Source organism: Thunnus maccoyii, chromosome 14, assembly GCF_910596095.1.
Source record: "Thunnus maccoyii chromosome 14, fThuMac1.1, whole genome shotgun sequence".
Lineage (NCBI taxonomy): Eukaryota > Metazoa > Chordata > Actinopteri > Scombriformes > Scombridae > Thunnus > Thunnus maccoyii.
This window is the reverse complement of record NC_056546.1, coordinates 10,690,084-10,715,641: the sequence shown is the minus strand read 5'-3', so window position 1 is coordinate 10,715,641 and position 25,558 is coordinate 10,690,084. Positions and strand designations below refer to the sequence as shown.

Here is a 25,558-nt window from a genome sequence, read left to right as displayed (position 1 = left end):
ATTGTGTAGACTGTGTTTGGCCCCCATCGCTCACATTGAAAGGGGATCTTTCAACAGCAAGTATGAACTGGAGGAATGATTACAGCGAGGAAATCCTCTTCCAGTGTTCATATCGGCAGACTTGACAGACCTGACAGACTTGAAGAAAAAAAAAGTGAACCTGTCCTTTAATTGTAATTTGTGCGCATGTGCGAGGCGTGTTACTTCCTTGCATCTGAACATTGGCGAAGCAAGCGAGCCCTGTCCACTATCGTCGGTGCAGAGCAACGCGTTACGGAAGGGCGCACAAGTGGTGAAGTCACGCCAGGGACCCAGCGGAAATGTCTGAAAGTGGGACTCAGGAGCCCGCGGAGCCCCTGAACGGCGGCGGCGGCAGCGGCAGCCCGACGAAACGAGCACCGAGACCGCCGGTCGGCAACAAAGTAACGGTGGTACTCGGGGCTCAGTGGGGCGACGAGGGAAAAGGAAAAGTTGTGGATCTCCTGGCACAAGATGCGGACATAGTATGCAGATGTCAGGTTGGTTACCCCCCCTCCCACACACACACACACACACCCACACATGCTGCGTTCATTTGTAATGCGTGCGTCCCCGGATATCCTGCAGGTAACCGCAGCTGGGAACACCGCCTCTCCGCTGCGTTAACTTGGATGTCAGTTTCCAGCTAGCTAAACCTCTGAACCGGCTAGCTAACCAACATCTTCAGCCACTGTGGTTGTTCTCGATGTTTTTGGCTAATGTCACCTTGAATTCCTGCTAGCTGCTTAGCTGCTCAGACACCTGTACTGCTCTGATAAACTGTCTCCTGTCGTGTGCACATGACGAGGTAGCTGAAGGTAGCTTTTGGCCAGCTGAAGAGATCCGGTGCATCACTTCACTGGAGCTTTTTTCTTTTTTTTTTGGCACCGTTAGTGCGTTAAAGCCAGACGGTTAACCTCGCCAGCTAAAGTGGTCCACTAATGTTGGCTGCAGGTTTGGTTTATGAGTCACTCTGTCAGATCAATTATTTACATAAGTTTAATTACAGAGCAGGGAGGTAACATAATGTGACTGTTATCCATCATATCTTGTTGTGGTCATAATATTTCCATATTTCATATATGAGTGTATATAATTTAGCCTTTAATTGAAGTAGTTTCTTTTGATTTTTTTGCCTCTTTGTTTTTGTATTTTGATAAATTTCACCAGCTTTGCCTGTAACAATGTCCACATGCCACATTCAGTCTCTTGACTTGTGTTGTTTTTGCAAAGTAAATATTTTTCTTTTCTCTCTCTATCTCTAATGTTTTGTCATTTTAACTTTGGGAAAGATGATTTAGGTGAACTTTGACCTTAAGTCTTCCAACATGATTAAGGATCTATCGATCTATCCATTGACACTTACTGCACTCCTGGTCTCCTGGTCTTGAAGGCTGCATTAGCTACAGTAAGGTTTTAGTGAAATAACTGTACTTGACCATTATTCCCACGCTACTAATTGTTATTAGGGCTGCAACTAACAATTCTTTTCTTTGATTAATTGTTTTGTTGGTCAGTTGTCAGAAAATAGTGAAAAATGCTGTTATTATTTCCACACACAGCTCAAGAAGATATATTCAGATGTCTTCTTTTCTCTGACCTACAGTCCAAAACCTATATATATATATATATATATATATATATATATATATATATTCAGTTTACTGTCATATATGACAAAGAAAAGCAGCAAATCTTCACATTTCAGAAGCTTGAGCGGATGATTTTTAGCATTTTTGCTTCAAAAATGACCAAAAATGATCAAAATAGTTGGCGATTTATGACAATCGACTAATCGTTGCAGCTCTTACTATTTTTTTCTTTTCATCAGCTTTCATAGTTTAAATGTTACATTAAACCAGTCGTCAGACCCAAAAATGCTGCCACATCATGTGGAAAATATTGTCATAGTTGAGTTTGTTTGCATCGCCCAGTTAGTTAATTAGTTTGGAACTTTATACTGGTGGAAAATTATCTATGGCTTCACTACAAGGCATTTATAAAAAAAAAAAAAAAACAATTCAATACAATATGGCTTATTGTTGGGTCCATAAAATTGTCTGATCATATTCCAAAACTCAAAGATAATCAGTTTATTATCATAGAGGACAGTTTTTCCCTCGGTTGACTGCTCTGGGCAGCGGGGTTGGGCTAGCCAAGTTAGGCTAACCTGTCGCTAATTTTGGGGCTAACCCCCTTCACTTTAATCTGCAGTTGGGCAAACAACAGACAAGACTTTTACTGCCAAACTGACAACTTACTGCTAACCTTTTCCTCTGCTCTGCTCACATTCACCGTCACTTAATGTGTCGCTACGCACACACATTACGCACTGCCCTACTCCTTAACGGAGCTACGTTACTCTTACAACAGTACCTTTCACGTACACGTCCTTTGAAGAATGAAGAGAAGGAGGATGACTATTCCACGCTAACTGTAGCCCATTAATATTAATGATCTTGTGAAATTTTAGCAGCGGCACTCATAATTTTGCAGCAGCGAATGAATATAAGGGAAACACTGGAGGAGTATGAAAACAAGAAGGTATTCACATTTGGGAAGCTGGAACCAGTGAATTTTTGCTCAAAAATCCCTGCCAATTAATTTTCTGTCGATCAGCTAATCAATTAATCAACTAATTGCTGCAGCTCTTTAATACAAATACACAAATACTGTAAAAAAAAAATAAAGTACAGTAAAATAAAACGTGAGAAGAGCTAACTTAGTCTGTAGTTTAACAGGAGTGTCTTGCTTTCTTCAATCAACCAATTAATGACCATTCAGATGCATGTTTTTAAGTATTGTGTTGATTCTGTTGGCTGCACTTGGTTGTACCCACATACGTATTTACACACTACATACAACACTTACGTTGTTTTGCTTCGGGGGGCCCGTACATACACCACCTTATCATTTCAGACAGACTGGGAGGCCATGCTGCAAAACGACACTATACGCATGTTGATAACATACAGCTCAGCATGGGCCGAATGTTCAAACAGCTGTTGCTTTCTGATCTAACGTCAGGATTTTAAGGGCGTATTGAAGTATGTATTCTCTCAAATGAATTGTAAACTGTTCACTACTGTCACTTTAATCTGTCGATTATTTTCTTGATTAATCAATTAATGTTTTTTTTTGGTCTATAAAATGTCAGAAAATGGTGAAAAATATCAATCACTGTTTCTCAGAGTCCAAGGTGACGTCCTCAAATGTTTTCTTCTGTCCACAACAGTTCACAACTCAGACATTCAGTTTATTCTCATAGAGGATTAAAGAAACCAGGAAATATTCACATTTGAGAAGCTGGAACCCAAGAATTTAACCTTTTTTTCTTAAAAAATACTCAAAACAATTAATCAATTATCAAAATAGTTGGCAATTAAATTAATAATTGGCAACTAATCAGTAATTTGTTGCATCTCTACAGTTAACTACTGTCACATTGGCGTTAGGCTCCATGCCGTGTGTATAAAGGTATGTTAATGTGACTGTACAGCTAATGTCATGCTGTTACTCCCCATCAGGGTTTCAACACATCAAATGATTGTGATTATTTTAATCTCATCAAACTGTAATTTTAGCTGCCTTCTCTTACTTGTCACAGACCAGCAGCGCATGTCTTTGCAGGAGAAGGACTCAGTGGTTCAACTCCTGTCGTTTTTGTTTTGGATTTGCCTGTGGTGTGGTTTCCTGATGCAAAACAGGTGGTTTTGAAATCATGATGTAATACCAATAGGCGTGTGCGTGAAACTTTGTTTTGGACTCGTGATGAGGCAATGGCTTCCTCTGTTCTTTGCTTAGTCTGTACTTGGTAGATGTTTGTCCCTGATCTCAGGAGTAGCTAAGACAGAAAGCAGTAGAGGGAGGACTGAACTCTTGCCTAAAATATTTTAAAAAGTCCTACTATGATGGCCCAGAGCCACATACTTAGACTACATTTGTTCCTAGCAAGGCTGAAGTCTGGCCAAGTCTGAAGACTGGTCAGACGTGGTCTACTGGTCTACTGATGTACGGCATCCAGGCACAAAATTAGCACCAGCAACCAGCCAAATGCTGGTAAAATATGCAAGTGGCTGGTAGATTTGGTAGAAAAAAAAGTAATCTATTGAATGGCTGGTAAAACTTTAACATACACAAGCCATTTGGCCAGTGGACAATAAAGTTAATTTTGCACCCTAACGACATGTAACTATTAGCTCGGAGACAGCTACAGCAGACAAGTGTACTCAGTGCACCTCTCTGGACTGGAAATCATAAGACTCATATGTTTTGGCAATAGTGGAAAAAGTATTATTGGGGCAACAAGACGTTTTGTGTTCAGTTTAGTTTTAGCACAACAATGTGAAGAACTTCCTGTTTTTGTTGAATAGACTTCAAACCCTTGTAGCGCTCTGTTTCTTGTTTTTTGTTGACACTTTTCCTGCAACACTGTCTGTTCATGTACAGTAGTGAAAGACTGAAACAGGATATGAAGTCAGAAGGACAAGATTATTGCAATATTTTTAGATGTTTTAACCCTTTTACTGCCAATTTCGGACATTCATGTTTAATAGTTCTGCCCTCACAATACTTTGGATTTCATGTCATCATGCAGCTTCATTGTGGTAGTCAGCTTATTCGGCTTGATTGACAATCATGTAAATTGGCCACAGTTTGTTCCTTCTTAACTGACTCAGTCAACTTTTCTGTGCTTTTTCATACTTTGAGGAACATGAATAAACATTTTTCTACCAAATCCTTTTTTTTGGCGTGCTCCCGGCAGCCTACTGGTTAAGGCGTATGCCACATAACCACAACATCTGCGGTTCTTTGTTGCTTGTCATTTCCTGTATCTCTATCCCCTTGTTTCTTGTCATCTCTCTACTGTCAACTTTTCAAATGTTAAATGTTACTCTGAATACAAACTGTCATACAAGAACTCTTCAATAAATTATCATATAATAAAATCGCCTAAAAATAATGATTTTAAACCACGATGTGTTTGATCCAAAAACAAGTAAAGAATAAAGGAACCTCTTCAACCGTTTGACGCCCAACACTTTTCAATACTCGATGCTGTGATTACCTTTCGGTTGGTACCAAAAAAGTAAAACTTATACCAGATTCTTCAGGTTCATTAAATAACACAGCCAATGTTGCTAATCTTTTGACTGTTAGTACTAACTCTGTGGCGTTCAGAGGACTATTTTCTGTCTCTGTTGATAACAAGTTGACGTAACAAGGATTCTCCTGTGTCTCAGATATTCCTTGTTCCTGCAGTCCTGCCAAGGCTGGTAAACATGTAAAAATAAACTCCACTCTGGCAGCGTTACTGCACAGTGTCTAACCATACATTATGGTGTACATGTGTTTTTGGGGGTGAGGTGGTGGTGGGGGCTTGTGTGTGTGTGTGTGTGTGTGTGTGTGTGTGTGTGTGTGTGAGAGAGTTAGCAGGGAAGTGTTGGAGCAGATAGCGTTGATCTTTTTATAAAACAGGCTTTGCCAGCACTCTTGCGTGGTGTTACTTACAGTCCAGACCTCTAAGATCCTAGAAGTCACAGTAGGGAGAGATGGGTGTGTAGCTAAGAGGGTGTGTTACCCACGAAAACACGTCTCAGACATTTGCATACGTATATTTGGCATGTCTTCTGACAGTTTAGAGACAAACCAGTTGATTAATCGAGAAAATAACAGGCAGATTATTTGATAATGAAAATTGTCATTGGTTGTAGCTTAATATTTTTCTGCATTGATCCTGAGTCGTCTTTTTAAAAGACAGTCTGCTGACGAATCAAAGAATCAGCAGAGGACTGAAGCCAAGTTAATGTACTTGATTATACTGAATTATTTTATAGCCCTCATCTGTAAAAGTTCTTTACAGATGAGTTACAGTTGAATGTAATTGCCCTTAAGGTTAAATCAGCCCTTCCTCTGCTTGGAGACACAATACAAACCATACCTGAAACTGACCGAAAGGCTCTGAAACAAGCTCATCAGGTTAAACCGATGATCTGCCTGTTGGAGCAAATGTCTGAGAAGTCCATTCAAGTTTACACTGTCGGTTCAGTTGGTGTGTTATACTTGTATTTGTCAGGCGTAGGGTACAATTATTTGCTATTAGCTGTGTCATAATGATAGGTAATTTAAGGTGGAGGCACCTGTACCACACGCAGAGTCATTGCACACAACAGGGTTGCTATGGAGATGTTTGCTGAAACCAAGGCTTGGTTGGCTAACAGTCTATTGTGATGAACCTAACCCTGCCCAGGAGAAATACCTACACATGACAGACCATGTCATCTGTCGCAAATTAATGTCAGAGTGCTTTCAGTTTCTTTTTAAACAATACTTTAATTTGAATTTAATTGACCTTGAATCTATTTTAGAGGTGGACTTTGTACTCGCCATGGCGCCATGCTGCTCAGAGACAGTCTTATATACAACCAGTCTGTTTTAATAAACCAGTCATTCTCGATTAATTTTTCTGCGGATCAACCAGTTAGTCGACCAATTCTAATTTCAGCCGTAATAACAACGTCTGCCCTCTTATACCAAAGCAGAGCAGTGTCAGATCCATGTTGATCCCCGGTCAGGAGCAGCGTCACAGCTCCAGATCAGGTAACATGTCTTGATCCATTAACACCAACAACAGTAAACTCAGGCTTTTCTCACGTCTTTGCTTTATACTGAAAGTGAGAAACTAAAAAGTCTGATTTCATACCAAACCTCTTAGTTTTCTTTTATTTTTTTTCTCACTTTGTGTCTGTGAATGCTTCCATCTGTTGTGTCTGGAAAATCACTGAGCTCCAGTCGTGTGGGGTGAAATTGTTTGTATCACAACAGCCCTTCGGTTTGAGCAGATCATCTTTCCTGACACCACTGTGTTAAGGCAAATCCCTTTTCATTGTACTCTCAATACACAGTCGGATAATCTACGCTGCCGTAGCCGTTCACAAACCACAGAACAGTAGCAGGTGATCGAGTATCTAAAGTTTCTTGTGATTGGAATGAGAGGCCCATCACGGGACTGTATAAGGCCCGGAGTTACCTTCTGTTGGGGGTGGGATGGATTGTAAAAGTATCTAAAAAGGAGAGGCATTTATTCCCCCCTCCCACCTGTTCCCCCACTCCACCTTCAGGCTGTGACCAGGAATAACCCCATGTGGTCGAAGCACATGTTGGGCATGATTTATACCCGCAGGCTACAGCAGTGGTAAAAACGTCCTGGTCACAGGACGGTGTAAGTTGAGTTGGCACCTCAGGTCCTGAACAGTGACGCAGGCTGCAGAGGCATGTACAAATCCACAGCTGCCTCCTCCCCGCCCCACAATATTTGTAATTGACCAGACATGTCATCAGATCTGACTCCAGGAGCTGAGTGAAAACTGATCCGCTCCCCCTCAATATTCAGTGTTAAACGACGCGTAACATCACTGAACTCCTCCTGTTTCATGTTGTACGTTAAACGGTGAACACAACAGCTGTGTGTATGGATTACGAGCGATGCCATAGTGTGTTTTTGGTCCTTTCTGCATCCTCCACGTGTCAGGCACAGATCTGTCTGATCAGTCTGTATAAAAAACTCTAAATACTTAAACTACTTTCCTTCCTTGACATTTGTCCACTCTTTTCTCACCTCAGTGTCTTTGCACTTGAATTGTGTTCTTTTCACTCCTATTATCATGCTCTGTTTTTTCCCCCCGTCTGTATCTCTTCTTCATCATTTATTCTTTCTCCAGAAGTTTTTAATTTCATGAGCCGCAGAGCTCTTTGCATCTCCGTCTGTGAAGTGTGAAGCAGAGAGGAGCAAAACAGGTCAGATTGTGACGTCCTAGGACTCACTGTTCTCCTTCTGGGCTCCACTGTTGCAATTTTATCTCCATAGTCAGCTGTTGTAAATCATGTGCAGGCCTGTATGCAGCGTCCAGAACACCCAGCGAGCACATACTGTCAGTGATTAAATAATTAGTCCAAAGATGGTTGAATTGTTTGATCCCATCGATCATCCAATCAGAGTGCTTCACTATCAAATAGTTCAAAGTGTTTGCATCTCGACTTCTTTGAACTCGTGTTTTTCTGTTGTTTTGGAAAACGGTTAATCATTAAAATGTTGTTTCTTGGAACATTTTATTCATTTCAGGACATGTGCGTGGTTTTATACAAAAAACATATTTCAATTTAATGTCCTGCAACTGTTTTTACCCAAAATAAAAAGTACTTTTGTCAGATTATAGTATTTGAGCCAGAAAGGTAATTTCAGTCTCTGCTTGTAGAGCTGCAACTATGAGTTGATTAATCAGCAACTATTTTGATAATCAAATAATCATCTTAGACTTTTTTTTTTTTTAAAGCAAAAATAGCAAATATTTGTTGGTTTCAGCTTCTCAGATGTCAGAATTTGATGCTTTTCTTTGTTACGCATTATAGTAAACTGAATATCTTTTGGGTTTTGGAAAATTATAACTGCCATTTCTCACTAATGACTGACATTTTTTGCACAGACAAAATGATTAAGCAGTTAATCAAGAAAGTAATCATCAGATTAATTGATTGCAATAGAAAATAATCATTAGTTGCAGCCCTAACTGCTTGTATTTAAGAGTAGAATGAGCATGACATTTGTCACCCAGTTTAAGCTCCTTGTTTATGAGCTAAGTGACAGTGACTGCCAAACTTTTGATATTTGACAAGTGCCAGAAAAGGCAGGTTAGCTTGTTAGCGGCTTGTAAAACAACATATCGATGGAGCTGCCGATCCTCTGTTGGAGTATGATGGGGGCTTCTGACTGCAGTCAGTCTTAGATTTTGTTTACGTAGGTGTTGGAAGCAACAAGTCTTGCCAGGACACGTCCGCGGCTTTGTCGTGCAAGGTAGATTATTATTTACTTTGTGTTTAATCCATTGCACCAACAATCCACTTGACATTTCTGTTGCTCACGCATTTGTCAGTAAGTTTACACTGGAGCGAAACCTTAACTGAAGTTTGGATTTGAGTGCATAGTGAGCAGAAGTCTCTAAGCAACGGAGCAGAGCAGCAAACATACAAACAGTCACTGGCCGGAGGTTTATGTATGATGCTTGTTGCTACTCGCTAAACTATTCAGCCTGCCTTCCAGTTCAGACAAACAAAGTTGCAGAGCTTCCATTAGACTCGTGCTTCTGCGTCCCTGCTCGTCTCTCTCCTAATTGGTCTCTCGTCTCTTCTCTCCGCAGGGCGGCAACAACGCTGGACACACAGTGGTGGTTGACTCAGTGGAGTACGATTTTCACCTCCTCCCCAGCGGCATCATCAACCCCAAGGTCACCGCTTTCATTGGTGCGTAATACACACTGTACTGATGCAAGCGTTTGTGCCATCTACACACTTTAGTTTGCACACACACACACACTCTATTTGCTCACACACAATTATGCACCGACTCTCCTTCCAAGGCCGTCTTCGCTCCCTATTTTCTTGATGAATTGATTGAGCCTCCTTTTTTTTAGTCCGGCGCTCGTCGCCGCCGCCAGCAGAACAGCCTCCATTTTGACGACTGCTACAGTGAGTGTGATCAGCTTGACTCAGAGCCAGACTGCAGGCTACATCACATCCACTCATCTGCAGTAACTTCATTAGCTAATGGAGTATTACTTCTTCTCTCTGGCTCCTAACGCTCCACACATCTGCACTTTAACATGTGCGGCTCTACGATCTGTCGATACTTAATCAAGTTTCTGCTTTTTCCTCTTTGATATATATGACACATTAATGCCATACTGCAGACTCAAGCACTCTGAGAGGAAGGTTTGCAGTATGGTGGTGGAGTAAATGTGACCTGCACTTATGAATGGTGTCTCAGGGTATGGTGCACTTGTCCCACCCTTTGTCATATTAGTTTTATTAAGTTTTATATAAAAAGCCAGGAAGTGTATTTGTTTATTTTGATGGAAAAGTGGGAAAAAAATTAAATTGGACAATCAAAAACTTATTGCAGCCATTTATTGTTTTTTTTTTTTTTTAGTGTTGACTTACCTGAACTCATGTGAGTTTTCTCACCGTTTTTCACTCCACTTTCTATTACCAGAAGCCTTTTCCGAGCTGTTCTCATTTAAAGAAGCACCATTAATCTCAACAGGAGACACTACGCACAGCGTTTTCTTAACAATACGTCCAATTTGGTGGAAGCTTTTACCGAAAGTGCCCAACAGTGCCATGACTATACTTAAAAGCTGTCAGCTCCTTGAGGGTACCAACTCTCTCGCAGAGATAATTCACGCTCTGCACATTGAGCCTTCCAGGAGGAAAAAAAAAACTATAAAATACAGTGACTGAGCTGTGGTGATTATTTGGGAGGTGTACAGATTATTTTTTAAAAGAACAGCAGGCTAGTTTGTCATTCATGGCTGACATTTTTCTTTCTTTCTAATTCCTCACATTCACAGTGAGATCAAACTGGAAATATAGATCTTTAGTGTCTCTTCCTTGATGAGGCTGTATTTTGTATATGTGGTTATTGTTGGAACAGACAATGGGACGTTGTGATAGTTGGAAACAACATATCTTTAAATTCAAGACTCTAGTCGGTTATTTTGACATCTGTGTGACATTTTGAAAAGAAAATCTAGTTTTGTCGTAGCAACAGGTGAGTGTTACTTCATAGTTACATGAAGCAACTTCATGCTGATAAACTGTACAAACTGTACTCATCAAACTGTGAGACAACTAGAAAAGTGTTTATTATTTGTATTCATAGTGACAATATAATAATTAAATAGTGCAGGCAGAGTGGAGAGGCACTCCTGTTTATTTTTATTCTCCCCCCCTGAGTGTGTAAAAGTACATTCATGGCCTCCAGCGCTGGAAGTTCAGGTCTTTCCTGTTCTTGAGCTGCAAATGTTTTACTGCGTGTCTGCATCTCCTACATTTTTCTCAATTTCTTTCCTTACATTTTTATGTTGAATTTCGGTGGAAGTAATTACCTCACCTACTCCAGTTAATGCAACCCAATTAAAAAGATAATTAGGGCCAGCTGTTTGAATACTCTTGTGAACAGGCAGATAAATACATCCTATAACATCAGTTAGGCTTGTCAGCGCTCACCTGCGGCTGCTTTCACAACGATAGACGTCGACTCTGGTTTAGATGTAACTTTTTAAAATTATTTTATTTGTTTGCATATTAAAAATAATATTTTTTACAGCAGATTTAAAGATGGGTTGATTGTAGTAGTAGTTAAATGCTTATTCATAGATTCAGAAGTTTTCAATGACTGAGAAGGAGTTGATTAATTATACACACTCAGTTGCCAGTTTATTAGCTACATAGTAGGTAAAACTTGCAGTTTAATACAACAGAGCTGTAATAAATCAACTGTCATGAAGGTTATAATGTTCTATTCTTTTTGTTGAAACGATTTTTAAGAGTTGGTGCTTCAATTTGGGGTTTACTGTAGTTTGTGTCGCTGTTAAATTGTCTTATACTGAAAAATGTTTCTTATAACGGTATTTAGTCTAACTTAATCGACATAAATGCACTTATAAACACTTCTCAATGTAACAAAGTAAAATATCAGTGGCACCACAAGCTACAGCCTCATCATCAGAAACAGATTATAACCTTCATGAAGGTGGCGTTTCTAGGATTTTTTTCACATCAGACATTTTAACTTGTCATAGTAGGAAAATTACAGGTGCTACTAATAAAATGAACAATGGCTCTGTTCTATTTAAGTGTCCCAGTAAAGACAGTGTGACAGTGAGCCAGCATGCACAGTACCAGGACCCTGTAACTGAAGCAGCTAAATAAAAAAGCCATCATTAATTTATTTGTTTACACCTGTGTTTTTCCTACTGTGACATGTCGAAATGTCCTTAATGAAAAAAAGGTCAATTGCTGGGATGTTGTATTAAAACTACATTAGTTTTAATTTGGTGAATATAATAAACTTATTGTAGTGAATCAACCTGAAACACAATGTCCAGTTCACCTCAGTTTGGGGAAACATGTGACTCACATTCTGTTATTTTACTAATTCCAGTTTGTTCTCTATGCAGTCATAAATCAGTGGCTCCCAGCCGGAGCGTCATGACTTCTGCACGGAGTCACAAGATAAATAGAAGCAGTGTAAGAAAGAAGAAATGATTCCTAAGTGTTTACATTCACTCAGGGATTTTATCTTTTTCTTTTGAATGTTTAAAAATAGAAAATATGACACATAATACAGTAAAACAGTATTAAATTGCAGCCGTTTATTATTTTTTTGGTTACTGTGGTTACAACAACAGCTCATTTTCATCTGAGCCGTACTGATCTCAAGGCAACACTTAACCTCAGCACTGAAGCTTTTAACCAAAGTACCCAACAGCACCATGACTGTACACTTAAGGGCTGTTGGCTCCTTTAGGGTATCCACTCTCTCACAGTCAATTAATCAATCAATCAATCAATCAATCAATCATTTCCCTCTGAAAACACTGGAGAGTTTCACCTCTTGTAAAAATGATTAAAGTGAAACAATATAAGAAGGTTTGAAGTAAAGCTGCAACAATCAGTCGCAGCTTCACTCTTATTATTATTATTATTATTATTATTATTATTAACTCTTAACTCACATAGATGTTTTAGTAATTAAAATAAAACTGTCAAACATTTGGTGGCTGCAGCTTCTCAAATGTGAGGATTTGAAACTTGGGTGTGTCAAACATGAAAGTAAACTCGATATATTTGCCTTTTGGACTGTTGATCTGACAAAACAAACACAACAAAGACATTTGTTCACAGTTTTCTGACATTTTATAGACAAAACAATCAATTGGGGAAGTCATCGTTGGATTAATTAGCCCTCGTTTCAAGGGAACATCACTCTTTGGTGAAACTGTTCACAGCTCATGGATTGTGGATCTGTATATAACATGAGTAGAGGTCACAAGTAGATGATGCTTTCTTTTAAGAGGAAAGTTGGGAACCACTTGTGTAAATAATGTGAATAAAATCATATGAAACAACTGTATCTTTACACACACCCATCTTTTCTCAGTTTAAGTTTAAAAATAAACTTTTTATTTTCTATTTTTTTAATGCACCTCAGGCAACGGTGTAGTGATCCACCTTCCAGGCCTGTTTGAAGAGGCAGAAAAGAACGAACGCAAAGGAAAAAGTGAGTTAAACATACTTTATATAACAGACAATAACAGAACAAGTCTGCGTTTTCATGTGTGGAGACTCAACCTGTATTTGTGTCGGCAGGTTTAAAAGGCTGGGAGAAAAGGTTGATCATCTCAGACAGAGCACATATTGGTAAGTCCTGACTCTTTTTTTTTTTTTTTAAATCAAGCTATGAGTGAATGTTTGAATGGTACGCATGCAAAAAATGTGTGCGTATGTGTGGACGTCCTGCTTTCTCTTAGGTGTGTGAGAGTGTGTGTCCCCTCTCTCCCTCCTCCGCAGTGTTTGACTTCCACCAAGCGGTCGATCGCGTTCAGGAACAGCAGAGACAAGAGCAAGCAGGCAAGAAGTAAGAAACCAGTTACTTAACAATGGCTGCAACACACACACACACACACACACACACACACACACACACACACACACACACACACACACACACACACACACACATGTATACAAAGGAAGGACAGATCAGATCAGTCATCTATGTGAGGAATCCTGTGAGTCACTTCTTATGAAAAAGCCAATATAACGCTCAGGGACGTGCATTCACCTTTTGTCTCATGATTCAGAATGTGTTTGGAAACAAAACATGACAGACTAAAGCAGAGTACGGACAAGAAACTGCAACACTTTTTGCTTTCCTTTGCTTTTGATTCATGTTAGCAGTGATTCACGGTTTTTTGTCATGTGAAGGTCAATGTTCTGCTGTCTGGATGATTTTGAACTTTTTGTCACAATTGTTGGTACAAAGGAGAATTTTTTAAACAACAAAAAACCTTCTGGTGGCTGGTCCAGTCTCTAGCCTCTGCTTTTTCTTATGTTAGCACCTTGTATACCACTATTGATAATCAATTTGTCGTTCGAGCAGAAATAACAGCAGAAACATTTGATGCTTCTCAAATGTGAAAACTTGCTGCCTTTACTCGTCTTGCATTTTAGTGACTCCAGTATTTTGGGATTTTGCAGTTAGTCGTGCAAAACAAGACATTTGTTGGCAACACTTTGTGCTCTAGGAGACTAATCATAATAAAAATAATAGTTAATTTCAGCCCTTGTTACATTTATTTTAATGATGTATTCCCATATTGAACAAAAAAGGCAGCAGCCAATTTCAAAACAGATCCCTGTAGATAAATGTTGACATTCATTTTTTTTTTTTTAAAGATAACCTTTAATTAGAATTGAACAGATATCTACATTTCTTTCATTAATTTAAACATTTATTTATCTACACTTTCCATATGTACAGAGATGTCTTTCCACAGCGACACACATGCATATAATCTCATCACTGCTCTGCCTGGAGGCGTCCTCAGAGAGTTCAGAGGACAGACAGACAGTTCAGCCGCCCTGAAGCCAGGGACACACAGATGGGAGAGTCTCCGCTTCATCACTAAGAGACTTAATGAACCAGCAGTCAGACTTTTAGATTCTATGAAGAGAGAAATATTTCATGTAGACATTCCAGGTATCCTCTCATTATCAGTCTGACTTACTACACACCATTTTTCAAAACAATTTTGTGTTAATACATCTTTAGCCCGGGCAGTGAACCATACCGGTCTATGTGAGGAATGTTAAGCCGAGGCTGTGGAGCATTCAGCATGTTAACCTCAAGAGAGACCATGTGTATTCCTGTTGAAAGCTGGGTTGTCTTTAGCAGCTCAGAACCAAAGCCTCAAACACCCAGCCAGATACTGTGTGTGTGTGAGAGAGTGAGAATGCTTGTCCGCTAGGGTGCCTTAATGGCACAGTCATTATAAGCTTTCAGCAGATTGCTCTTACGGGCTGGTGGATTTCCAGTTTCTCCAGGCATCCTACGAGCTCCGCTGCTGGAAGTCAGAGCAGAATGCAGTTGCTAAGAGTCAGATAAGACAGTTTAGGTTAGCCGGGACTCGGGTTTCTTAAAACTAGAAATAGCACAAGTCTGGGTTATGAAAACAAAGAGGAGACTTTTAGTCCTGTAATTCCACATACAACAAACTTAAAATAGGAAAATATTTGGTCACATTCAAACGCAATTCGAAACCAGCTCATGTAAGTTGATGCATCACTCAAATTGTTTACAACAACTATTCTTATTATAGCTGTAGAAACATCTACACAGACACAAAAAAGGTGTAGAATTTCCTTGCAAATGCATTAACGACAGACCACAACAGCCAGTCTGTGAGCCGTAATAGAATCAAATCTGATCCTAATACACAATACGCTCGTTTCATTGAAAAAGACGGGATTTATTGATTCCATCTTTTTAGAGGATCAGTGTCACATCTGCTAGGAAAACTTATGTGCTCTTAATATGTTTATTGCATATTACACTCTTCAATCAAAACTGAAATAACAGAATTTTAGAAAACTGTGTACATGTGACTCAGTGTGATGGTTTATTAATGTTTCCTGCCACATTTAAGATTTAAAATGTATTATTTAACAATTATTGTGGATTTTTCTGTCACATTTTTAAATATAAATAGCCATATAATGTCTCAAAAACATGTAGTCTTTTGAGTTGTGCTCCGTACTCACATGGTGATTGCACACTGCATGTTACACATATGCCGTTGCTGATGATGAAACTCAATAACCAAAGATGATCTTTGGCTATTTCCATTCTGTCGTTTGCATGTTGAGTAAGCAAATTGTCCAGCGCCCAAGCCTTCCTTTTAATAGGCCGAGTTGCCAAGGGGATATGTCGGGCGTGTCATGTGTAAATGTTTAGCTAGTTTGACAAGGGGACAATGCTCTGTCAGTAACAAGTCTGCAGAGTCTCAAGTGATACAGAAGTGTGAAAAGATATTTAGTGTCAGGGCTCGGGTTGATACGGGGGGTTTAAGATCAGGGTTGCTTGAGATGCAGAAAATAGTCCAGTGATGCTATTCAGCATTTTCTCACAAGTCAGTATCAGCATTGGACTATACAGATTAAGCCTCACCTGTCGCTTGTGACTCACAATGTTCAATCAACATCTGTATTTGATATATGTATCAATTTACTGTAATTTACACCCATTTTGGTGATGTAAGAAAGTAGTTCCAGTCAGACATGGCAGGTCATTTGTCCACCGTAGATTCTTATATTTGCCGTTAAGCTGAAACTACACTGCCATCTGCTCTTAAAGGGTCCAGAGGTTTTATAAGAGTTTCAGGGTAATCGAGTGGATGATTAAACTGCAAAAAGTCATTTTCTAGATTGAGATCACATGCTAATGCTAGTCTTTTTTTGTCTCTCTCTCTCTCTATCTATCTACTCTTTCTCTCTCTCTTTCTTTCTTTCTCTCCTCTCTCGACCTGCCCAGCCTCGGGACAACAAAGAAGGGGATTGGTCCAGTGTACTCGGCCAAGGCAGCACGTAGCGGCCTCAGGATATGTGACCTGTTGGCTGACTTCACTCAGTTCTCTGAAAGGTTTGCTTCAACATTTCAAGATAAGATCTCTAAGGGTTTTGACTCAGTTTGTCTTTTGTGTGTGTAAAACTCCACAGAGACGATTAATCGTAATACTGTGAGTGTGTAACATCGTTGTCTGTTTCATGCCTTACAGTACTTTTCCCTCACTGAAACTTCCAGGAAAACCAGGACATTTTTTATGAATTTCATAAAATTTTACCTCACACAGTTATCTCTAGTTTTATGGCCTGTTTTAAACAGAGGGAACTTTATCAGGAATACAGGAACTGTTTTTGGGAAGTCAAACATTAACTAAATTCAGCTCCAGGTACAATGGAACCACAGGAGTGAAAAGTTGTGTTTGCACGTCACTCTGGGCATTTTTATCGCATCAGAATAGTGAACATAAAAATGAAAGTGCAGTTTGAAACGTAATTTTCACATAAGAGGAACTGACAACAAGTTTTTGTGTTGTTTGTTTTTTTTAATTTACTGTCAGTTTAATTAGTAGTTAATGTACTGCTCAGGTGAAACTACAGTTTAAGCTCTTGATGTGATTACGTGTTTCAGAGTTAGAGATTTATTTTTTTTTATGGCCAAGGAACTATCGAGTTGGATTAAACAGTAATTTGACTGTGAATGACAAATAAAAAACTGCATTTCCTCTTACCGGTCTAGTTCTCCTCCAGTCTAGTTCTTCAGATTCAGGGGAAACACAGACATTAAAGTGCATTTAGACTTTTAATTCCTGAATTTAGTTCCTGGGGTTTTGTAGTTCCTGCAAATATTTAGTTTTTAAAGTGTGAATGAATCTATAACGCCTGGAAAAATGGCTGAATATTTAGTTTGAGTGAGAGTTTAAAGTCTATCTCAACACGACGTAGAATGAGATCATACAAGTCTATGTGGTGGAGAGGAGATGTTTGTATTAATCAAACCTGATCAGTGTTGCTTGTTGCAGGTATAAAGTTCTGGCCCAGCAGTACGAGGCCATGTACCCGACTCTAAAGATTGACATCGAAGGAGAGCTGGTCAAATTAAAGGTAATGCAAATAAACAAAAAAAAATATTTCGCGACGTATTTAATACATTTCTGTCTTTGCAGTAACATTTTGTACGTTCTTGTTTTGTAGAATTACGTGGAGCAGATCAAGCCCATGGTGAGAGACGGGGTGCACTACATGTACGAGGCTCTCCATGGTCCTCCAAAGAAGATTCTGGTGGAAGGAGCCAACGCGGCGCTGCTGGACATAGACTTTGGTCAGTACTTCACTGTGTGTGTATAATATGTGTGAGTGCGCATGTGCACTGCAGTGACACACGCTTTACTCTTAACTTGTTTGTTTGCATATTTTCCATTAACCTATCTGATAATAAGCTAATTTCGTTCTGCTAACCTGTACTCTCGGTGTACATGTCGTTTCTAAGCGCTGTTCAGTGCATCTACAGTGACCCAGTGATGAAACACTTAAAGCTTTGTGATGCTCTTTACAAAAAGCCTGCTTGGAGCTCAGACTAGTGACGATGGTAAGTTTACTAACTACTACTGACGTGCTCTGGCATCCAGGCTTGACGTGCACGCTCACGAGATAAAACCACACCCGACTGTGCATGAGCACGAAAGGCACCCTGTATCAGCAGTCTGTCAGTGAGTCGATCAGAATTACAGAGTAATTATAAAATTCAGAAATATTCAAATATTGAAAGCATTAAATTGGGATTTGCTTTAGTTTTATTTTTTCCTCTCAGATAATGATACACCAGACTAAACATCCTAATCCTCTAGATGTTCCAGTGTGTCACTGTAACAGAGCAGAGCTGTCATTATTGAAAGCAGTGACGGCACTGAGCAGATTAAATTACATTCGAAGGTCCAACACTGGTTATTATCACAACACCACGCTTGTAATAACTCTGGTGGTATCAGGGCACAGCGTCCTGCTGACTGATAGACAAACAAGCTCTCTCTCTGATAGCTAGCAGTTTATCTATACGTCATAAGAAATGGTGGCAAATGTCATCAAGCCATAACTTTATTTAGAGTTCAGGAGCATCAGTGGCATCAGTGTTTAGCTTTGAGAGAACACATGACTGCTGATGGATGCACTGGCTGTTGCAGGGATCAAACCTGTGTCCCTTTTTGATTACACAACAATCTATTTGAACATTTGAGATGCTCTGCATGTGGCCAGCTTCCGGCAGTTTGAACTCTGCACTTGCACAACAGTGAAGCAGACAATTTCTGAAGCACACCATTTTTTTAAAAAAAAAAAACAAAAAAAACACCTGAGGTGGAGCTGGCTCAGTGTTGGATCTGTGAGCGGTTATAACCTCAGGTGCATTCTCAGGAAAAAAGACAGACTAGTAAAACTGCATTCAACTTCACTGAGTATTTTGGGCGAGGTTCTTTCTTCTTAAACAGTCCAACTAACCACAAGACACTTCACCTGAATCCAAACTCACAGCAAAGTATTTGAGAACATTTTACGTAATTAAATGAACTTGCAGGCTTCGCCATGAACCAGTGAGCATGTCCAAAAGTATTTGAACATCTAATGAGCTGTGGTTTCAGTGGTGTCCAGTGATTTAGGGGAGAAGGTCACATCTCTGAGGACAGGTCTAGTCTGGGCTAGTCAGCCAACTATATCAGGACAGGTGCTGAAACAAACATATCTGCTATGTCAACACGGTGCCTTATCCGGAAACAGCTCATAGCCCTCGCTACAAATCCACACTACGCTAGGTGCAGCAAGACTGAAATAAGTGCTTAAATGTAGAGAAGAATGAATCACAAACATCAAAGTACAAACATATCCTTCTTGACAAAATATCCCCACTTAAATCTTTTAATTGCATGTTTGTTCAACCAGCCTCTATGAATTTAAGGAAAAGGTATAATCAGTTTTCACTCATTGTGTCATTGCAGGGACGTATCCGTTCGTGACATCGTCCAACTGCACGGTGGGCGGGGTGTGCACGGGTCTCGGCATGCCGCCTCAGAACGTGGGTGAGGTGTACGGGGTCGTCAAGGCCTACACCACCAGAGTGGGCATCGGAGCTTTCCCGTCAGAGCAGAGCAACGTAAGAAGACGCACGCCGCAACTTAGAATCATGTTTAAAGATGAGGATAAAGCTTTTTCAAAATGACTTTTTCCTACAAATATTGATAAAATGTCACAGGAAAAAGCTTAAAGTTGTACAACTTTCAGCTCAGGTGGCTTAAGTCTGTACAGTAATCAAGGACATTGGGGAAATAAACTTGTTTTAATGTCATATTTACCTTGTCTACCTGGTCAAAACATCGTTTATTGACGTGATGTGTAATGTGTACAACAGAAGGTGACTGTGAGTAGTTTTGTTGTCAAACAGCGCCACCCAGAGGAAGGTCCGTTACACTGCCACCAATAACCATCTGTAGTAAATTTCATTTGTTAAGGTCAATAAATCTGTCTGTGACACCTGTTCATGACTAAAACTGAAGCCTGAATGCAGAGGTCAACATTTATTGGTGGGATATTTTTGGTTTCTGTGACTGCTTGATTTGACTGTGACATAAGTCATGTAGAGTGATCGGTAGAAAAAAAGTCAAAGTATTGAGTGTGACGGTCTTTCTGCGCTCATCCTCTTGTCTTTTTAGGAGATTGGAGAACGGCTTCAGACTCGGGGGAAGGAGGTGGGAGTGACCACAGGCAGGAAGAGGCGATGTGGTTGGCTGGATCTGGTGCTCATCAAATATGCACACATGATTAATGGTTTTACCGCGTGAGTGAGACTGTTTTTTTTTTTGTTTGTTTGTTTGTTGTTCTTTATGAAGTGCAGTTCTTTAGCGGGTAAAGGTAGCTTTTCTGGCTTAATTTAGACAAAAGGGCAGAAGAAGAAAGAGTTCCCTTTTTGCTCCAGTTCTTTTAAAAAGAGTGACTCATCTGTTCGGGTAGTGCACACTAAAAGCACCTTCCTGTCCCCTCTGTTCCCCCACAGTATAGCTCTTACCAAACTGGACATACTTGACGTGTTCTCGGAGATCAAAGTGGGCGTAGCGTACAAAGTCGGCAACCAAACTATACCTCACTTTCCAGGTGAGCCAGTGCATGAGTGAGCACTTTTTGTCAAACTGTTTAAATGGAAAAATGTCATTTTATTCCAGCATCTGTTAAAATAATAATGGAGTTGCCAAGAAAAGTGCTCTCTTCTGTCTCTTTCTTTAATGATGTTGGCAGTAAAGAAGTTGGTTTGATGAATCAATTGGATATCGTCTGACCTTTTGTCAGTCTTTTCCCTTCTTCCGATCATTATCATTATTTATAGAGAGCTCCGTTTCAAGGCAGAAACTTATTGATCTGCTGTCACAGCAGTTTGACTGGCGTCTCTTGTAAAGTTAATTGTGTGCTATTAACCTCCCCTCCCTCCCCCTCTCTCCGTCCCTTCTTTTCACTGACTCTGTGCCAGCTAATCAGGAGGTGTTGCAGTGTGTGGAGGTCCAGTATGAGACGCTGCCCGGCTGGAACAGCGACACCTCGGCTGCTAGAACCTTTGAGGAGCTGCCAGAGAACGCCCAGAAATATGTCCGCTTCGTTGAGGAGCGCGTGGGAGTGCCTGGTATGACATCAGACACACACAATCATTGATATACAGAATACATATAAAATTAACATGCATAGATATTAAGCCTTCTTGATATACATGCACTTAAGTAATTGAGTTACAGTCGGCTTTCTCAAGTAAGTGATTTCTTAAATGTTGAGTAAACAAAAAAACTTTTAAGAGACCTGATTTCCCCTGAAAAATTTCTCCTGGAGAATCACTATTTCTTGGACATTTGTACAAGTTTCTTATCTAATCTAAGCTTTTTAGTTGTGCATAACAAAGACTTCAGACAAGGGAACGCACCGCAGTGACAGCAAAGTAGGGATGAAAGGAAAGATAATTACAGAGTGATGAGTTCTTGTTATACACATTAATGCTGTCTGGAAAAGCCCCACTTTGTCTGTCTGTCTTTTTTACTGCACTGAAAAAAACAAAACAAAGTTTCCAGAATAAGGAAAGAAATCTGATGACTGATGTGCAGCATGTATGTACAGAGTCACGGGGCCACTGTACTACATCAAAAGCACTTGTCAGATGGTCGAATAGCTTTGGAAACCTCCCCCCCCCACACCTTTTCCAACGTCTGATTAGAGGAGCTGTGTAGAGCCATTTCTGTAACCGACAATCTGACATTCACACCTACTTGACGCTGTGATTGGTCAGCTGTGTGGAAAGGAGAAAAGGTTTGAACGTCTCTCTCTCAAGCTCTCTGTTTTCCTTTCATGACACAACTATTTCTGTCACTCTTCATGTGAACTACTGCGTGCAACACTGTAAAAGCCTCGCAGGAGAGACTAACAACTATAAAACATTTTAGTTTCCAACGAGGTTGATCAACCATAAACCAATATTTAAGGTAAACTGGTTACTACAATGCATGTAGACACACAGATCCTCCAGAGACCTGCTGTATTAGAACACCCTACGTGACCTCTTTTAGACTAAATGTAACTTGGACCCAGTCTGATATAATTCCAGCTTCTACATGAGAGTAAATTAACACCCACCTGTGCTTCTTTGTTCCCTCAGTCAAGTGGATCGGAGTAGGCAAGTCTCGGGAGTCCATGATCCAGCTATTCTAGACAGAGGGAGGAGAAACCCAAGCAAAGAGGATGCACAGCAGCGAATCAACTCTACCCTTCGTCCCTCACCCCCCTCCAACCCCCCCACTCACACACAGCCTACCTACCTGTCTCAACACTCCAACAGAGACATGAGCATCATGTCCGTTTTTAACACTATACCACTGTATCATCAGACCCTTCCCATGTAACAGGCCAGACCTCTTTGGATCAGACTCCCATCAGACTGAACTCCGTGTATGAATGGTTCCCAGCGTCTGCATCTGGATTTTAAAGCCGTTTTAAAACTTTAGGATTACAGTTTCACACTGAAGTCCCTCGTTTATTTGTCCCTGTTTATATCGTAGCCATTTATTTCAGACACACAATACACTCGGCAACACCAGCTGCCGTCAGGTCTGATAAAGGACATGAAGGGGGACACACATTCACACTCACACACACACCCACAGATACAGATACAGACACGGGTTAACTCCCCGGAGGAACTGTTCATGTATGTTAGGTCAAACTTTGTGTATTTTTGTTAATCTATGCTGTGTTTTAAATGCGCTGTGCCAGTCTGTTGTAAATCAGTTTAAAAGTTTTAACCTCCGCACTTTAGATGCTTCGGACTATACCTGCTTTATGTTTTATTCTGCCAGATGTACAGCACATCCTGACATGATAAAGGGATCCTTTAATATTTTAAATTTTGTCTTTTTATGTTTTGTTTTTTCATCGTCAGACGCACGTTTGGAGTAAAGACGTCTTATATTGCCTTGTCGTTCAACCAAAAAAAAAAAAAAAAAAAAAGAGCTTTTACATTTCTTGCAGCGAGGAATCACTTCCACTGAGTGCTGTTGGTTGAAAGGTTGGTGCTCATCTTTCTGCATTGTGATGATACACATGTTTCAGGTATTATTTTGACAGGTGAGTTTTCCTTTAAGCAGTGTAACTCCCTTTTTTTTTTTTTTCAAATGGAAATCAACCCAGCAGGCCAGAGTCTCTTCACTTACATCATTGTGATTGTTTCTTGTTATCATTATTGATTTCTTTGCATTTGTAGTACACTATTCTGTTACAGAGTACGGGGAAGACAAACAAAAATAGAGTCATGATGATTTTTCAACAAAGAAAAGTATGAATATGGATTGATAGATATAAGACAGTTGGTCATCTTTTTCATCTTTTCATCCAGTCTTCTGACGTTGTTAAACAACAGGTCATTAATACAAGGAAAATAAGAAATGTCTAGTCTTGGAGTGGACTGTATGTTCGATATTAAAGCTTGTCATCCAGCAAAATGGCAAACAAGCCAATCAGAGCTACCTGATGGTTTGGTGTCACAGATGGAAAATGATACTGTAATGTGTAAAATTCCTGCAGTTCATGGTGTGAATCAGGTTTTGCATACTGCTAGATGTGAAGATATTTAGATTATGTTAAATCCAGTGATTCAGTACTGCACTTCTATGAAGTAGGAGGACTAAAATGGGATATATTCTCAAAAATCAAAGCAGCAGAGGCTAAGATGTTCTGACTTTTAGTCACTTATACAGGTCTCCTCTAACACTGGATCTGACATTTTCCATCAATGCTGCATTCACAACAAATGGGATGGTCGGTAGAAATGGGAAAGATTCCCATGCTGACGACTTGGGAGTATTCACATTTACGACGATTGTATTGTTACAGAATTTGTCAGAGTTAAAAATACTGTGCATAAACCATATAAGACTATTTACATCCATTAAATGTGGGTTTATTTACATTTAATGACAGACTTTGGCTGAGTTGTCCATTTATGGTTTTTATTATAAAGCACCAAGTTGGATCTATCAAAGCTGACAAGTCCCAGTTTCCACTGTAATTACAATGTGTATGTTGATGTGAACAGTTTAATGGCAGAATGCTCCTTTAATGAGCCCCTAATAGTTTGATTAGAGGGGGAGAAGAAGAACTGGAAACCAAACAACTCTTGGTGAAGCTGAACAATTTTTGGTGAAAAAAAGTGTTGTAAAGACATACAGTAATCAAAAAAAGTAATATTCCCAATTCAAAAGCATACTGTGGTAGTTTAAATGCACCAACAGATTCTTAAAATATATCATTTGCACATTACTAGAAGCATTATTAGCAGCCAGGAACACTCTGAATGTATTTTCATTTTTTGTGTCAAATGTTAGAAAGTCTTGACCTGTTTTGCAGCGGCAGCGAAACACGCCGTCCATGAACATGAGGAAACATTTTTGGGAGAGTTTTATTCCAAAACACAGTTAAATATACACATGTTGAGCTACATCATGTTTTGTTACCTGAAATTTTGCATTCACTATTTTAAAATAAGCAGTGTCAGGGAAGCATTTAATCAAATTATCAGTGTGTAACTTTGGAATAAAACTCTTCTGTTTGTCAGTTATATAAAATGGTATCAAGTCCGTCTCTTCTCTGATGACGTAAACATGAGCCGTACAGTCTGAACCACTTATCTCAGGACATACTGTACATCAACTAAAGGGTATTAATGTATAAAATCTTCATGTTAATTCTGTCTTTCGGTTGTATGTACAGTAACTGCTGTCATGTCAAACCACTGGGACGCTACGAACCCAACAAAGCCTCATGTATAGTTTCAACAACTTATTTAAGGTAAACTTTGTTAAGAGTGATGCTGTTCTCACTGATAAAGATAAAGTCTCACTAACATGTTGCTCCTGTCTGTCCTCTAGTGGAGCTTAGGAGACATGAAACTAGAAATGCTGTGACAACAATCTTTCAGTGTCCCATCACTGCTTGGTCCACTGAACATTCAGGACAGACTCTGCTTTGGCATCTGGTCAAGACTAAATGAATGTGTTTTAGGCTACAAGCGCACAAATATACACACAAACACCCTCCGAACACAGCCAGCAGATCCTGTTAATGTTTTAGTTTTCATTTAAACTCTTACTCCTTTTATTTCCAGTGACGTATATATTTCAGGTTGTAAATCATCACATCTTCACATTCTCCCGAAATTAATCCTGACATATTTGGTGTCTTTGGAAACTTTGGTATCTCGACTCGAATTTAAAATAAAGTTCTGTGGGTTTGAACAATGTTGGACTGCAAAGCCTGAGTTTGTCATGTCGGTGAGGTTTTAAAGGTTCATAGTTTTGCATATCTGTCTTAAAACAACAGTCAGGTGTTCATATTAACACTGAAAGAGGTTTTCCTCACTGTAATCATTCCTCTTGTTCATGCTGGCTATTAATTTGCTTTCAGTGTAAGTGATGGGGGTCAAAATCCACAGTGTATCCACACAGTTATTTTGTGCAAAAATGTATTTAAAAATTTGTTTGAAGCTTATATGAGTTTTCAGCAGTCTGAGTTA

The 25,558-nt window shown here is 39.7% G+C and overlaps 1 protein-coding gene across 1 annotated transcript; it reads left to right on the top strand.

Annotated features, from left to right (window-relative positions):
- The first annotated feature begins 163 nt into the window (after positions 1 to 163).
- Positions 164 to 23,968, top strand: adss2 (adenylosuccinate synthase 2). The gene is made up of 13 exons (XM_042433586.1): positions 164 to 518; positions 9,213 to 9,315; positions 13,067 to 13,135; positions 13,225 to 13,275; positions 13,426 to 13,492; positions 16,448 to 16,555; positions 17,499 to 17,580; positions 17,671 to 17,797; positions 19,464 to 19,618; positions 20,175 to 20,299; positions 20,516 to 20,613; positions 20,984 to 21,133; positions 22,151 to 23,968. The coding sequence occupies exons 1-13, from the start codon at positions 321 to 323 to the stop codon at positions 22,201 to 22,203; spliced, it is 1,386 nt and encodes a 461-aa protein (XP_042289520.1). The 5' UTR covers positions 164 to 320; the 3' UTR covers positions 22,204 to 23,968.
- The last annotated feature ends 1,590 nt before the right edge of the window (positions 23,969 to 25,558 follow it).

Bases quoted from the DNA above. Each gene is read 5' to 3' on its own strand.
- adss2 (XM_042433586.1), top strand. From the start codon at position 321: ATGTCTGAAAGTGGGACTCAGGAGCCCGCGGAGCCCCTGAACGGCGGC. The intron at 519-9,212 runs GTTGGTTACCCC...TTCTCTCCGCAG, and splicing joins ACATAGTATGCAGATGTCAG to GGCGGCAACAACGCTGGACA. The intron at 17,581-17,670 runs GTAATGCAAATA...CTTGTTTTGTAG, and splicing joins GAGAGCTGGTCAAATTAAAG to AATTACGTGGAGCAGATCAA.